At 44.9% G+C, this 15,186-nt stretch overlaps 1 protein-coding gene across 1 annotated transcript in view; it reads left to right on the plus strand.

Annotated features, from left to right (window-relative positions):
* Positions 1-11,606: 11,606 nt before the first annotated feature.
* nhsl1a (NHS-like 1a) overlaps positions 11,607-15,186 on the plus strand; it is a 16,709-nt gene continuing 13,129 nt past the window's right edge. Inside the window, 2 exon segments of the mRNA XM_062414906.1 lie at positions 11,607-11,648; positions 11,650-12,286. Of these exon segments, the coding sequence (XP_062270890.1) occupies positions 11,607-11,648; positions 11,650-12,286 (679 nt within the window).

Raw genomic sequence — 15,186 nt, forward strand, 5'->3', positions numbered from 1 at the left:
TTTCCTTCCTTCTTCCTCCCTCCCTTCCCTCCTTTCCTTCCTTCTTCCTTGCCTTCTTTCTTCCTCCCTTCCATCCTCCCCCCTTCTTTCCTTCCTTCCTCCCTACCTCTTTTTTTTTCTCCCTCCCTCCTTCCTTCTCTCCTTTTCTTCCTTCCTTCCTCCCTCCCTTCCTTCCTTTTTCCTCCCTCCTTTCTTTCCTTCTTCCTTTCCTTCTTTCGTCTTCCCTTCCATCCTTCCTTCCTCCCTTCCTTTTTCCTCCCTCCTTTCTTTCCTTCTTCCTTTCCTTCTTTCGTCTTCCCTTCCATCCTTCCTTCCTCCCTTCCTTCCTTCCTTTTTCCTCCCTCCTTTCTTCTTCCCTTCCATCCTTCCTTCCTCCCTCCCTTCCTTCGTTCCTTGACTCGAGGACAACAGGAGGGATAAACACGATGTTAATAATTACGTTATTGTACGATAAGTCGATAACGTGATTATTGTGACAGGTTATTATCAGCAGGTCATTTTATGAACCAAACAACAACAAATCATCGTCCGATTAATTGACGATGATTAATAATAATTAGCTTCTGTTCTGTGAGACGAAGCGACGGCGCTGCAGGAGCGTTCTCCACCTTTCAGTTTGGTCTTCCAGCCGCAGATCAGACAGACGAAGCGGTTCGACACGAAGCTGACCACCTTCGCCGTCGCCTTCATCTCCTCCTGCAGCATCTCTCCGCTCAGCCCGGCCGCCACCTCCTCCTCCTCCGCACCGCAGCTGGCGGAGGCGGAGGAGGAGGAGGTGCCAGCGGCGGCTACAGCAGCGGCTCCGTCCCGTCTGATGGCGTGCGAGGCGTACGCTTTGGGGATGTCGTGTTTTCGCACCACGTGATTCACGCCCAGAGATTTCAGTTTGTTCTTCCAGCCGCAGATCAGACAGCGATACCCGGCGCCGTCGAACACCAGCACGCCGTCGCCTCCGTCACCTCCGTCAGGTTTCACCGCCTCGCTCCCCTTCAGCTTCCTCCTCCTCCGCCTCGCTGCTCCTCTTCCTCTTCAAAGACTCCTTCTCCTCTTCCTCGCCCTTCCTCCCCCCACTCTTCTCCTCCCCCTTCTCGCTGCCCTCGTCCCCCCCGTCGCCCTCCGCCCCGCCTCCCTCCTTCTGGTCCACGCAGTGTTTGGAGATGATGTGCTTGTATAGTTTGGTGAAGTCTCTGCAGGTGTAGAAGCAGTCGGAGCAGTGGAACAGCCGCGCCGTGCTCTGGTACATCACGATGATTGCCGGAGGCGACCGACCGCCACGCCGTCCAGGCTGACGGGATGCGTTGGCGGCCATGTGGGACAGCTGGTGGGCGTGGCTCTTGGAGAAGTGGCCCGCAGAGGGGGCACTGCAGGTGTGCCGCCCCCCCCACCACCTCACCTCGAGCCTGTAGGAGGACGGACATCACTGAGGAGAGAAGAACAGTTTTTATTGATCATTGATCAGCTGATTGATTAAAGAAGGACTTCAACATTCAAAACATCATTTTTTTTTAGACATTTTTCACTTTTAATTTTATGGACTAATCAGCTGAAACCAAATATATATATATCTATAATATATATCTCCCAGTACCCTCCTAGTACCTCCCAGTATCTCCTAGTTCCTCCCAGTATCTCCTAGTTCCCTCCCAGTATCTCCCAGTACCTCCCAGTATCCTCCCAGTATCTCCTAGTACCTCCCAGTATCTCCTAGTTTCCTCCTTGTACATCCCAGTACCTCCCAGTACCTCCTAGTTCCTCCCAGTATCTCTCTTTACCTCCCAGTTCCTCCCAGTCCACAGACTGATGCTGCATTAAGTTTCTTACTGGGTACATTTTAGGAACTTCTGCATATTACACATTTATTAACACAAACATCCAGTTTACTGTTTATAGTATTTTATTTATTTTATCCTATTTTTATCTCATTATAGTTGATTCTATTCTCTTAATATATAGATCTTATTTAATCTTCTGCTCAGTTTATTCTCACTAAAACTCATCTTCACATCTTCCAGCTTCAATTATTAAAACTAAGCGTTTAAAACAGTGAGACTCGCTTTAAACGGGCCGCAGCTTAAAGGCTAAAAACAACATTTTAAGCATCTTTATCTCTTTACCTGAAGTTTCCCGCCGGCTGTGTTTATAAGAGAAGAAGCTCCTGAATCTGAACCGACAGAAGAATAACTCAGAAATCAGATATTAACTGATTAAAACTTCATTTTTTAAGGATTAAAACATCGGAGCAGCTACGAGTCGCTAACACGCTGCGGATCACTTCCTTGTTTACTTCGACGCAGCCAATCAGATCGCTTCAGCCTTGTGACGGTATCGACCAATCACAATCAGCCTTTCAGTTCTTTGTTATTATTTTAAAACTCAAAAAAGACAAAAATAAAACCGATTTTTAATGAAGATAAAATCATTTATTACATCAGATTTTTTTGTAGAGAGTTTTTATAGCTTTTAATTCATTTATCTGTTAAATTATATTTTTAGTTTAGTTTTATTTGCACAATTAACAGTGATTAGAAATGAAAGGATCGTGTTTGGTAGGATTTAAAAAAAACATGGTTTATAGAGGGGGAAAATAAATACAATAGATTAAATAAGTTGAGAATAAAAAGCACCTTGGAGATGATGATAATAATAATAATAATAATAATAATAATAATAATAACAATAATAATAAGTTTGTACAGCAAGCTTTTATACAATAAATGAAGCTCAAAGTGCTTTACAACAACAAGAAATGACACCTGCTTCACATTAAAAGGAACATAGAGCAGTGTTAAAAGAAATAAAAACATTAATGTAATGAAAGATGTAAAATAAGATTAAATGACAACTAATAACACTCACAGTTAGTCACAGTGAGTAAAGCAGATCTATGAAAGCTTCATTATATAACAACATGACACACACTTCTATACATGATGAGTAACTCTGTGTGTGTGTGTGTGTGTGTGTGTGTGTGTGTGTGTGTGTGTGTGTGTGTGTGTGTCTGTGTGTGTGTGTGTGTGTGTGTGTGTGGTGTGTGTGTGTGTGTGTGTGTGTGTGTGTGTGTGTGTGTGTGTGTGTGTGTGTGTGTGTGTGTGTGTGTGTGTGTGTGTGTGTGTGTATCCAGGACACACTAAGGTGATTAATGAAGCTATTTCTGTCTATAGAAGCAGAGACTACATCTCCCAGCAGTCTCTCTGGTATGACATCATCATCAATCATTAAAGCGTCGCGATACCTGAAAGAGGTTTGTTATTATTATTAATATTATTAATAATAAGGTATATTATTAATGTTTTAGTATGAGGGCTTATTAAACTACAAAACATTTAAAAACTACAGTTTATTTTCTGTCTTTCATTCTTCTTCTTCTTCTCCTCTCTTTCATTCATCCTCCTCCTCCTCTTCCTCCTCATTTTCTTCCACCTCATCCTCCCTCTTCCTCCTCCTCCTTTTCTTCCTCTCCTCCTCCTTTTCTTCCTCTTCTCCTCTCCTCTCTCCTCCTCATCTTCCTCATCCTCTTCCTCATCCTCTTCCTCCTCCTCCTCCTTTTCTTCCTCCTCCTCTCTCCTCCTCCTTTCTTCCTCCTCCTCCTCCTCCTCCTCTTCCTCCTCCTCCATCCTCCTCCTCCTCCTCTCTTCTTCCTCTCCTCCTCCTCTTCTTCCTCCTCCTCCTCCTCCCTCCTCCTCCATCTGTAGCTTGTAATGAACACACAGCAGCCAGCAGGGGGCAGCAGCACTTTTAATTTTACTTAAAATGAACATATCTTGTTTTTTTGTGATTTTTCTCTTATTTATATCATTTATAATCTTTATTTTTCTGATTTTAAATAAATTAAATTATGTTTAAAGTTCAGAAACTTGAGATGAACATATGTAGAAATGTTTCATGTAGAAGTCAAAACTCTAAATAATTAGTTTATGGAGGTTTTTCTCGTAGTTTTCTGTCTCTTTTTTCTATTATTACGAGTTTCTCTTTTAAGTTATATGATGTTTCGTTATCTTAAAGAGACAGGAGCTAAAACAGCCTGTTAGAGTCAGAGGCTGAACTGAGGCTTAAAGGACCAGTAGAAGATAAATAAGGAGTTTTTATTCCAGTAGAGACTCAGAATATAAACATAGAGCTGCAGATGTGGAGAATAAGAGCACAAAGAAAATATTACAGTCTAATAAATTACGTCAGATTTGGATGTTTCGCTCCAGAATTGGACCAAAGTCAATGAATTCATCATCCTCAGGTCAGAGGGTCAGCTGGTGTGGAGAAGGAGGGAGGGAGGGGAGGGAGGGAGGGAGGGAGGGAAGGGAGGGAGGGATGAGATGATGAGAGCGAGGAGTGGTTAGAGCAGAGAGAGGGGAGGTGGGTTTTTATTTTGGTAGAAAGAGGGAGGGGAGAGAGAGGAATCTGAGTATGTTTCAACTTGTGTTTCCCTTCAGTCTTTGTTAGCTGAGATTCACTTTAACACACACACACACACACACACACACACACACACACACACACACACACAGAGAGAGAGGCGCTGGGCGGAGCGAGCGAGGACGACATGCTCTGCTTAAAAGGTGAGAGAGGAAAACGTTCGGAGAAGTTAAATGCTGCAGAACAAAGAGTGTGTGTGTGTTTATACTGCGCGTGTGTGTGTGTGTGTGTGTGTGTTTATACTGCATGTGTGTGTGTGTGTGTTTATACTGCATGTGTGTGTGTGTGTGTGTGTGTTGCATGTTTCTTGCCAAAAAACTCTGAAGACTACAGCAGCTGTGTGTGTGTGTGTGTGTGTGTATATAGGTCATTTTGTCCGCTGGCTGTCAGGACTGTTAACACACACACACACACACACACAGACACACACACACACACACACACACACAACACACACACACACACACACACACACACACTGTTATCTTCATAACCTTTTCTGCAGTGTGTGTGTGTGTGTGTGTTCTGTGTGTCTGTGTGTGTGTGTTGTCGTGTGCGTGTGTGTGGTGTGTGTGTGTGTGTGTGTTTGAGCGTGTGTGGTGTGTGTGTGTGTGTGTGTGTGTGTGTGTGTGTGTGTGTGTGTGTGTGTGCAGGATGAGTTTCAGTGAGGCTGGCAGCAGTGAAAGACGGTCAGAGAGACTATTAACCCGTCAGTTCCAGATTAAACATTAAATTTGAACCACATTTTCTTAAAAACAAACTAAAGCTGTTAAAGTGTTCAGTGAATATAAGATGATGTTATCCTGAAGTGTTGATGCTTTGTTAGTTTCTCTGTAACGTCTCTGCTGGAAACGAATGCTGAAACTTCTCCATTAAACGTTTAATGTAGTTAAAACACTGACGGATGTTTAACCTGCAGCAAAGTTTACATCAAAGAACCAAACTGTCCAAATTAACTAAAACCCTCCTGAAGCTCCATCTCTCCTAGATATTTGGGATTAATAAGACTGATAAATACAGAACTTTGAACTTTTGAAAACAGGAAACCAATGAGTTTATTTTACTGTATAATTATGTAATTCACCTCAAACCGTCTGTTTTGACTGTTCCTTCTTTCCTCCCTTCTCTTTCTTTCCTTCCTTCCTTCTTCCTCCCTCCATCCTCTTTTCATTCCTTCCTTCTGTCCTTCCTTCCTCCCCTCTCTCTTTCTTTCCCTCCCTTCCTTCCTTCCTCCCTCCCTCTTTCTTTCCTTCCTTTCCTTCCCCCCTTCCTTCTTTCTTCTGTCCTTCCTTCCTTTCCTTCCTTCCTTTCTTCCTCCCTCCCTCCCTCCCCTCCCTCCCTCCTTTCTTCCTTATTCCTCCCTTCCTTCCTCCTTTTCCTTCCTTCTTTCTTCCTCCCTTCCTTCCTTCCTTCTTCTTCCCTTCCTTCCTCCCTTCCTTCCTCCCTTCCTTCCTTCCTTCCTTCCTTCCTTCCTCCCTCCCTCCTTTCCTTCCTCCTTCCTTCCTCCCTCCTTTCCTTCCTTCTCCTTCTTCCCTCCTCCTCCTTTCCTTCCTTTTCCCTTCCTTCCTTGACTCGAGGACAACAGGAGGCTTAAAGACTTTATTAAAACATCAGAACCAATGAGGAACAGGAAACAACCAAACCTGCCATCATCACACATCCCTCTGGTTGCCATAACGACTGACAGGAAACGGTTTAAAACTAACAGTGATATCTCATTTTGCTCGTATTGATCTGTTGATTGACAGCTGCATCATCTGATCAGTTTGTGTGTGAGAGACGACGGCACTGATGGAGTTAACGAAGAGAGAGACAGTGTTGATTAGATACAGTATTTTCCCAGATGACAGCTGCTGCAGTCCAAGCTGTTGCCATGGTTACCGTGTGTGATACTTTAACTTTCTGCTTGTAGTACTTCTGCTGCTGCTGTTTCCTGTGATATTTAGTGTTTGGGATTTGAATCTTTGCGGCTGGTGGAGAAAGTTTTGGGGTCAGGAGGCGTTTTGCATTCCTTCAGTTTGACACGTGCAAAGTGTGTGCTCATATTTCTGCTGTTGTGGGGACCGGCGTTGGTGTTAAACCAGCGTTGTGAGGACATTCCTGCACCGTGGAGAGACGTCAGGACTGCAGATTTGTGGTTATAATTGAGTTGAGGTTCAGTTTGGTGTGTTTTAATCACGATGGTTGAGAGAGAGGAAGGAGTGTTTTATGTACTTAAAGGTCCTCACAAGCATAGAGGTTAACAAACGTGTGTGTGTCAGTAATGAGCGCTGGCCTGTCGAGGCAAGCTGAAACATCCCATTCAGCCTCCAAAACACAGCTGTTCTGCTCCCTGTAACACACATACACACACACACACACAACACACACACACACACACACACACACACTCACACACACACACACACACACACACTGAGGATTACTGAATGGATGTGCAGCTTCAGCTTGTTGAGTCGACAGCTGCAGAAATACAGAAACTTTCAGTCGACTTTCTTTCACCAGAATAATGAAGTCAGTAACATCAGATTGTTGATGTGTGAGAGGAGTCGTGAGGTGTTTAACTTTAAGGTGTTTAAGGTGCAGTTAGGTGTCAGTATGCAGTGTTGTGCATGAACGCGTTCATTGAACGAAAGTTCATGAACTCGTTCATAATTTTGGTGAACTTGAACGAACGAACGGTATTTCTGCCTGATGAACGATACTATGAACGCGTTCATTCTGGTGTCCCGTGAACGTCACGTTCACTTTTTAAATTTCGTTCAATAAGTGTTGCCCAACCGTTGCGTGTGTACTTCTTTGTCTGTGCCAGATTAAGTCCGAGAGCGCCACAGTTGAGTAGAGCTATCTGGCAACCATAGGCAAAGGCAGCCAGTGTCGCACTGCTCCATGCGTCATCAAAACAAAACAAAACAAAAAACAGCATGGAAGCAGCATGGAAGCGATTTAATTGCTGGCTGTGGCAACAGTTTTAAAAGAGTATAGTTCGCAACGTATTGAAAAAAAGAACTGAACTAGTTCATTTTTTGGAGCTGTGAACTTAGTTCATAATTTGGAATTATGAACTATGAACTGAACTAGTTCATGTAGAAAGTGAACTTTCCCAACACTGTCAGTATTGAACAGTAAAGAGCTGTTCCTCCTGTTTATACTGACTATTAAAAGATGCCTTCAAAATGCATGTAGCTTCTATTAACCCTCCTGTTGTCCTCGAGTCATGGAAGGAAAGGAGGAAGAAGGAAGGAAAACAGGGAGGGAGGAAGGAAGGAAAGGAGGAAGGAAGGAAAGGAGAGAGGAAGGAAAGGAGGGAGGGAGGAAGGAAGGAAGGAAGGAAGGAAAGGAGGAAGGAAGGGAGGAAGAAGGAAGGAAAGGAGGGAGGGAGGAAGGAAGGGAGGAAGAAGGAAGAAAGGAGGGAGGGAGGAAGGAAGGGATGAAGAAGGAAGGAAAACAGGGAGGGAGGAAGGAAGGAAAGGAGGAAGGAAGAAGGAAGGAAAGGAGGGAGGAAGGAAGGAAGGAAGGAAAGGAGGGAGAAAGGAAGAAGGAAGGAAAGAGGGAGGGAGGGAGGAAGGAAAGGAAGAAGGAAGGAAAGGAGTGAGGAAGGAAGGAAGAGATGAAGAAGGAAGGAAAAGAGGGAGGAGGAAGGAAGAAAGGAGGGAGGAAAGAAAGAGAGAAGGAGGGAGGGAGGAAAGGAGGAAGGAAGAAGGAAGGAAAGGAGGAAGGAAGGAAGGGATGAAGAAGGAAGGAAAAGAGGGAGGGAGGAAGGAAGAAAGGAGGGAGGAAAGAAAGAGAGAAGGAGGGAGGTAGAGAGAAAGGAAAAGAGGAAGGAAGGAAGGAAGCTAGGGCGGAGGAAAGAAAGAGAGAAGGAGGGAGGGAGGAAAGAGGGAATAGAGGAAGGAAAGGAAGGAAGGAAGGAAAGAAGGAGGGAGGAAGGAAGGACAGAAGGAATGGAGGAAAGAGAGAGGAAGGAAAGAAAGAGAGAAGGAGGTAGGGAAGAAGGACAGACGGAAGGAAGGAAGGAAGGAAGGAAGGAAGGAACAGCCAAACAGACGGGAGGAGACGACACATCAGTTCAGTGTCGGTTTGTTGACAAGAAGAAAAATCACCAGAATGATCCAAAGATGATTCTCATCATAAAATATTTACAGCATCAGTTACGTAACATTTGTTCTGTTGTGTTTTTGAACATGAGAATAAAAAAAGAGAAAATTCAGCTGCATGAAATTATTTAAATCCAAGATTATTACGAGAGTTTAATAATGTAATTTAACCCTCCTGTTGTTCTCGAAGTCAAGGAAGGAAGGAAGGAAGGAAGGAAGGATGGAAGGAAAGGAGGGAGAGAGGAAGGGAGAAGGAAGGAAAGAAAGAGGAAGAAGGAAGAAGAAGGAAGGAAGGAAGGAAGGAAGGAAGGAAGGAAGGAAAGGAGGAAGAAGGAAGAAAGGAGGGAGGGAGGGAGGGAGGAAAGTAGGAAGAAGGAAGGAAAGGAGGACGGGAGAAAGGATGGAGGAAATAAGGAAGGAAGGAGGTAGTGGAGGGAAGGAGGGAGGGAGATTATTACAAAATTTAAGTGAAAGCTTAATAATGTAATTTGATGAAAGGACTCCACTGTGACTGAGTTTTATATTTATATTTTATATATTTTATATATTTTATATTATTATCCACATGCATCAGACAGTTTATCAGATATGTTGAATGTTGAACTTCTTCTACAGTCTGATGAATGTAGTAAATCTCTCCACAGTGACAGAACTTCGCCCTCAGCAGAGTTTCACCAACACGAAACAAGATGTTCGCTTCAGAAGCTCCATAAATCTGTCAGCAGAGACGAGACGGACGGGGACGATTGATGGGATTCCTCTCCTGTCTTTTTCTCTCCTGCTGGTCAGGTGACCTCAGCATGACTCGCTTGCACTCAGACAATCAGCCAATCAGACAATCAGCCAATCAGACAATCAGACAATCAGCCAATCAGCCAATCAGCCAATCAGCCAATCAGCTAATTATTAGATTATTAGATAAATGGTGACTTACAGACAGACATGTTCATTCAGACACTTCTGACAGTTTTATTTGGCTCATGAGTGACTTCAGTGACTTCAGTGAAAGCTTGTATGTAACTTTTTATCATTATGATAAACGGTCCATTTATGAGCTTGTTCCAGAGCTTTCTACCACATCACACATCACACAGTCTTCGGCTGCAGATGGAGTTTTACTTAGATTTCCTGGAATTCTTTGAGCAATTTTTTTAAGACTTCTGTTCCTCAAACGTTCGGACTTGAAGGTTCATTCTCAGCCTTGGAAACAGCAACTCAAGATCTCCTCACTGACTTGTTCAGTGAACAATTCAGTGAGGCTGGCAGCAGTAAAAGAAGGTCGAGAGAGCTTCACTTTGAGCTGAGAGAGAGAGACTATTAACCCCGTCAGTCCCAGAACAAACATTAACTACAAATTCAGCTCATATTTGAACCAAATTTCCCAAAAAGATCTGTCATGAAAAAACAAACTAAAGCTGCTAAAGTGTTCAGTGAATATGAGGTGATGTTATCCTGAAGTGTTGATGCTTTGTTTTAATTAGTTGTGATAAATTCACATCTAAATTTGAATTTCTTCATATAGTTATTAGTTTCTGTGTAAAATCTCTGTGGGAAACGAATGCAAACTTCTCTATTAACTTGACTTGTTCTGCATGTTTCAGCTGTATCAGAAGCTAGAAAGTGGACTTTAGTTCAATCACATTCATACTTTTTCATTTCAAGCGCTGCTAGTGAGGGAATAACACTGTGTTCCTCAGGCTTTGGTGAAGAGGTAGCGTTTCATGCAACAGGTTTTAAAACACTGTGTGGGTCAGAGGTCAGGACTGTTTGCTTTCCTCCCTCCCTCCTTTTCTTTCTTCCTTCCTATTTTCCTTTCTCCCTCACCTTCCTTCCTCCCTCCTTTCCTACCTTCCTTCCTTGTTTCCTCCGTCCTTCCTCTCTCTTTCCTCCCTTCCCTCTTTCCTTCCTCCATCCCCCTTTCTTCCCTTCCTTCCTTGACTCGAGGACAACAGGAGGGTTAATTTTTTATTATTAGTTGGGGGGGGGGGGGGCGGGGGGGGGGGGCTTGGTGAAAGGTAAACGTACATGCAACAGGTTTTTAAAAACACTGTCTGGGGTCTGGGGGTCAGAGGTCAGGACTGTTTTTAGGATCAGATTCAGGATCAGGTTGAAAACGTCCTCTTCAGACTGACAGAGGCGGTAGAAAAAGTGTCAAAGAGTGAAGGAGCTCTTTGTCCAGCGTTTGACCTTCTGTTGTTAGATCCACATATAGAATTACCCCAGTTTGACACAGTAATGCAGTATCAAGCAACATGTGGTGTGTGTGCATGTGTGTGTGTGTGCAGGTGGTTGTGTGGTGTGTGTGGTGTGTGTGTGGAGGTAAATACCTGCCCGCACTCAGGCCATCTGCAGACCTGGATAATCCCCGTTAGTAGATTAGAGGCAGAGAGACGAGGAAGGCGAAACAGAGCAGCAGCAACACAGTCAACACACTTCTGAGCTTCTAAAGGAAATATCACATTACTCTTCTTCAGATGTTTCGGGGCCGTTAATCGTTCTTGGAAGTCGAGGAGTTGTTTGGGTTTTTGGTTTTTGGAGGACTGTGGGAACAGTTTGAGTTTTTTTTGGTGAAGGATTGAGAGGAAGTTACAACGGAGATGCTCAAAGTTTTCATTGTGGCTGTTGAGTGGAAAAACCTTCAGCGCCAAAGAGAAGATTTGAAGCTTTTTATGGAGGTTTGATGACGAAATCTGAAGGTTTTTTATCGTGAAATATTTCAGTTTTCTTTTTTTGGAGGCGACTGAACAACAAATTTGGACTTTTTTTTATGAAGAATGTCGTAAATCTGTTGTGAAAGCTCCCGAACCGGGCCAGCTTTTGTTTTCTGTCTTTAGGCTTTCTTGTGAAGCATCGTTGAGATTTTACTCTGATCTTTGAGACTGAGTACGAAGCAGTTTAAGGCTCAAAGCTTCTCAGACCATTTATTTTGAAGACCTAGCAACATTTGGGCTTTTATTGTGAAGGTCTTGCTAAAGTCAAAAAACTGAAAATGAAACTTTTATGATGAAGATTGGAAAGTCGACAATGGATATATTTGCTAATTTTTGTCGTGACTGTCAGCTGTGATCTGTCCTGTTGGTCATCAAACAGCCAATCAGGATGATTTCGTACGTGGAGTGTCTGGGTGGCGAGGGGGCGGGGCTGGCGTTGCGTCCCGTTGCTGGAATTCGAGTCTCCCGATGACGAACTAGACGAGCTCCTCCCACGGAAGATGGCCGTCCTGCAGCCGAAGACTGAGGGGAGCCTGCGGCGCCGCCTCCTCAGCGCCAAAATCCACCAAGACGCCATCTTACGGATTAATGCTGGCGCCGCTTGCAGGCCTGTGTCGCCATCATGTGACAAAAAAGCCCCCCTCCTCCACCTCAGTCTCACTATACAGGCAACAGCCCCTGGTTTCGCCCCCAGTACCTCCCGCCGCGACCCCAACGTCCACCCCTCCTTCACGCCGGAGGTTCACGGGAAACTCTTCCTCGCTCCGGAGGCTCACGGGAAACCTCACCCTCAGGCTCCGCCCCTGCAGCAGCCTCGCTCCGCCCGTCCTGTGCTCACACAGCGGTGGCGGACGAGCTCGAGCCCCCCGACCCCAGAGCCCCGCCCTGGCTACAACCTACCCGCCTCCTCTCCGCTCAGCGCACCGCCCCACTTCAGGGAGCCAGAGGTGCCGCCGCAGTTACCGCTACCAGCAAGTAGGAGGCGCAAGGTCAGCAACTTCTTCAGACGGCGACGAGGGAGGAGCTCTGGGCAGGAAGCCACACAGACCACGCCTCTTCTACGCAGAGGTACAGATAGGACTTTTGGGTAGTAGGTTATATATTTATTTACTGTGTTTTCAGCTCTTGACCAGGTGGGGAGCTCCGGTCCTCTGTAATGAGATTCTATCAAAAGGCCACCAGGGGGCGACCGTTTTGGTGTCAAAAGGACTTCCGTCTCTATACAAGTCAATGGAGAATTCACCAACTTCTCACTTGATTTCTAACCTCAGTAAACGTTTTCAAAATGTGTTTATGGTCTCAATCGCTAGTTTAAAGCCTTCTTCAATGCAGTATGATGTTCATTTGGGACATTTTGGCCTCCCTGATTTTATATGTGACGATAAAGCAGGGTATGCATTAGGGCGTGGCTACGTCGTGATTGACAGGTTGATTGGTTCACAGGTTCAGGAGAGCGCCTCATGCTCCTCCTGATGCCCATATAAGCAGAATCCCTGTTTTTATTTTTCCCAGCATGCACCGGAAATGTTCAAGATGGCGCTGCTCAGATCCGATACTATTGGCCTCCGAGCAGCAGTCCACAAACCAATGGGTGACGTCACCGATGTTACGTCCATTTCTTATAAACAGTCTATGCTCTTGACACAACCACCGAGCACACGTACAATACAACACGAGACCGTTATGTCGGGAAACCGCTAACTTACCTACTTGTTCGGCATCACATTCACTGTAAATGATCCACTTTTCCAAGTTCATGGCAAAAATATTACCCTTAACTAGGGCTGGGCTATAAATCTATATTATATCGTCCTAGATTTTGTATGTTGTAATATCATGATATTGAATAAGTGTCTTTTCGTGCTTTTAAAGGCTGAATTACATCATTTTCTGAGCTTAATAGAAACTTTGTCATTATATCCACATTACTGATGATTATTTATTAACAATCTCATTGCGTAAATATTTTGTGAAAGCTCCGATAGTGATCTCTACAATATTGTCAAAACATCGATATCGAGGTATTTGTTCAAAAATATCGTGATATTTGATTCGTCCCATATCGCCCAGCCCTCCCTTTAACAATCTTAAACCATTACTTTCTCCCTGTAGGATTAGTTTTGACTAGAAACAGACTTATTGCCAGATAACCGGCCCCTCAGCGTTACTTATAGGTACATCACAGCACAGTATGGTCCACCTCCGGGTGCCCACAGAGCCTCCACTGTGGTTGCCGGGTATGAATGGTCCAGTCTTGTACCAGAATGATCCCAGCTAGTCTGATTTGGATTTTTTTTGGTCCCACTAGTCGTCCCAGTTTGTTTCGCACCACGAGGTCCCGATTGATCCCAATTTGTTAAGTCCTGTAATGTCCCACCTGTTCTGGTTTGGCTCTGTTTTTGGCTCTTGGCAGCTATTAAAAGGGAGAGATCCTCACGGTGGCTCTTGGTGGCTATTCCTGGGAATTCGGATTTGTGGGGAACAGCTGCTCGGTTTGATTCAACCCCAGCTTGGTCGCCTGGGTGACGATGATGTTCGAAAGACCTGAAACATTTGATGACTCCAGGAAACACCTATACCTTAGCAACAGTTCACGAGAACTAAGAGGTCCCAACTACTGTTGTTTGGCCCAGTTTGGTCTTGAATGGTTGCAGCTCGCCTTGTTTGGCACTGAGTACTTCCTACCGGTTCCATTACGCACAGTTTGTCTGTTTTAGTCTGGCTTTTTTTGGCAATTAGGATTAGGGTTAGAGGGTTAGGATTGTGTCTCTAATTATACCAGCTACTCTTGTTTGGCTCTTAACCTCCTGAGGCCCAGGCTTTTATTTGGCATGCATTTTAAATGTCTCATAGATATTTGGGAGTAGTAGGACCTGATGGAAGAAAAAATTAAGCATCGACTTTGAACAGGACGTAGTTTATTAGTTAGTTCGTTTATTTCCTTACATTTACACCAATGATAATAAAGTCCCAACGTCCTCAAACGAGTACTTCTTGATGAGCAGTGTCGTAGCTTGTTGTTTTTACGCTAAACTTGATCAAATTTGTATCAAACTACAAACTTTTTTAAGCACAATTTAACCGAATTTTGCCTGCCGTCTCATTTTCACACTGATTTTTTACACTGTAATGTGCTTTTGCAACCACTAGGTGGCAGAATGAAGTTTAACCCTCCTGTTGTGGGAGGGAGGGAGGGAGGAAGAAAGGGAGGGAGGGAGGGAGGAAGGGAGGAAGGAAGGAAAGAAGGAAGGGAGGGAGGGAGGAGGAAGGGAGGGAGGGAGGAAGGAAAGAAGGAAGGAAGGAAGGAAGGGAGGGAGGGAGGGAGGAAGGAAGGGAGGGAGGAAGGAAAGAAGGAAGGAAGGAAGGAAGGAAGGGATGGAGGGAGGGAGGAAGGAAAGAAGGGAGGGAGGGAGGGAGGAAGGAAGGAAGGAAGGAGGAAAGAAGGAAGGAAGGAAGGAAGGGAGGGAGGGAGGGAGGAAGGAAAGAAGGAAGGAAGGAAGGGAGGGAGGAAGGAAGGAAGGAAGGGAGGGAGGAAGGAAGGAAGGGAGGGAGGAAGGAAAGAAGGAAGGAAGGAAGGAAGGACGCCATCAGCGCCTCCAGGTGCTCGCTGTCAGAGCTTGTTTGTATCTGAGCGGTTGTTAATGTCGTTAGGAGCACCTGCTGCGAGGAGTCAACCTGTCTGCTGCCCGCTGGGACCGCTCAGAAACAGAAGGGCAGCTTCACCTGTGAAGGGACTTCGGGGGGTTAGTGTCTCCGTAGCAGGAACCGGCCCTGAAGGACAAGCTCACAGAAGTTTTACGAGGTCAAAACAAGTCCGTGCCTCGTGGTATGTTCTGTGTGCAGCCTGAAACATTCCTGTGTGGGGCTTGAGGGATGTCAACGTGAACAGAAAGCACCGAAATTAGCACCATTTAAAACCCAGCGATGATTGAAGCTGTTGCAGAATGATTACATCACCTCCAGAGTCC

This window comes from Scomber scombrus, chromosome 24, assembly GCF_963691925.1.
Source record: "Scomber scombrus chromosome 24, fScoSco1.1, whole genome shotgun sequence".
NCBI lineage: Eukaryota > Metazoa > Chordata > Actinopteri > Scombriformes > Scombridae > Scomber > Scomber scombrus.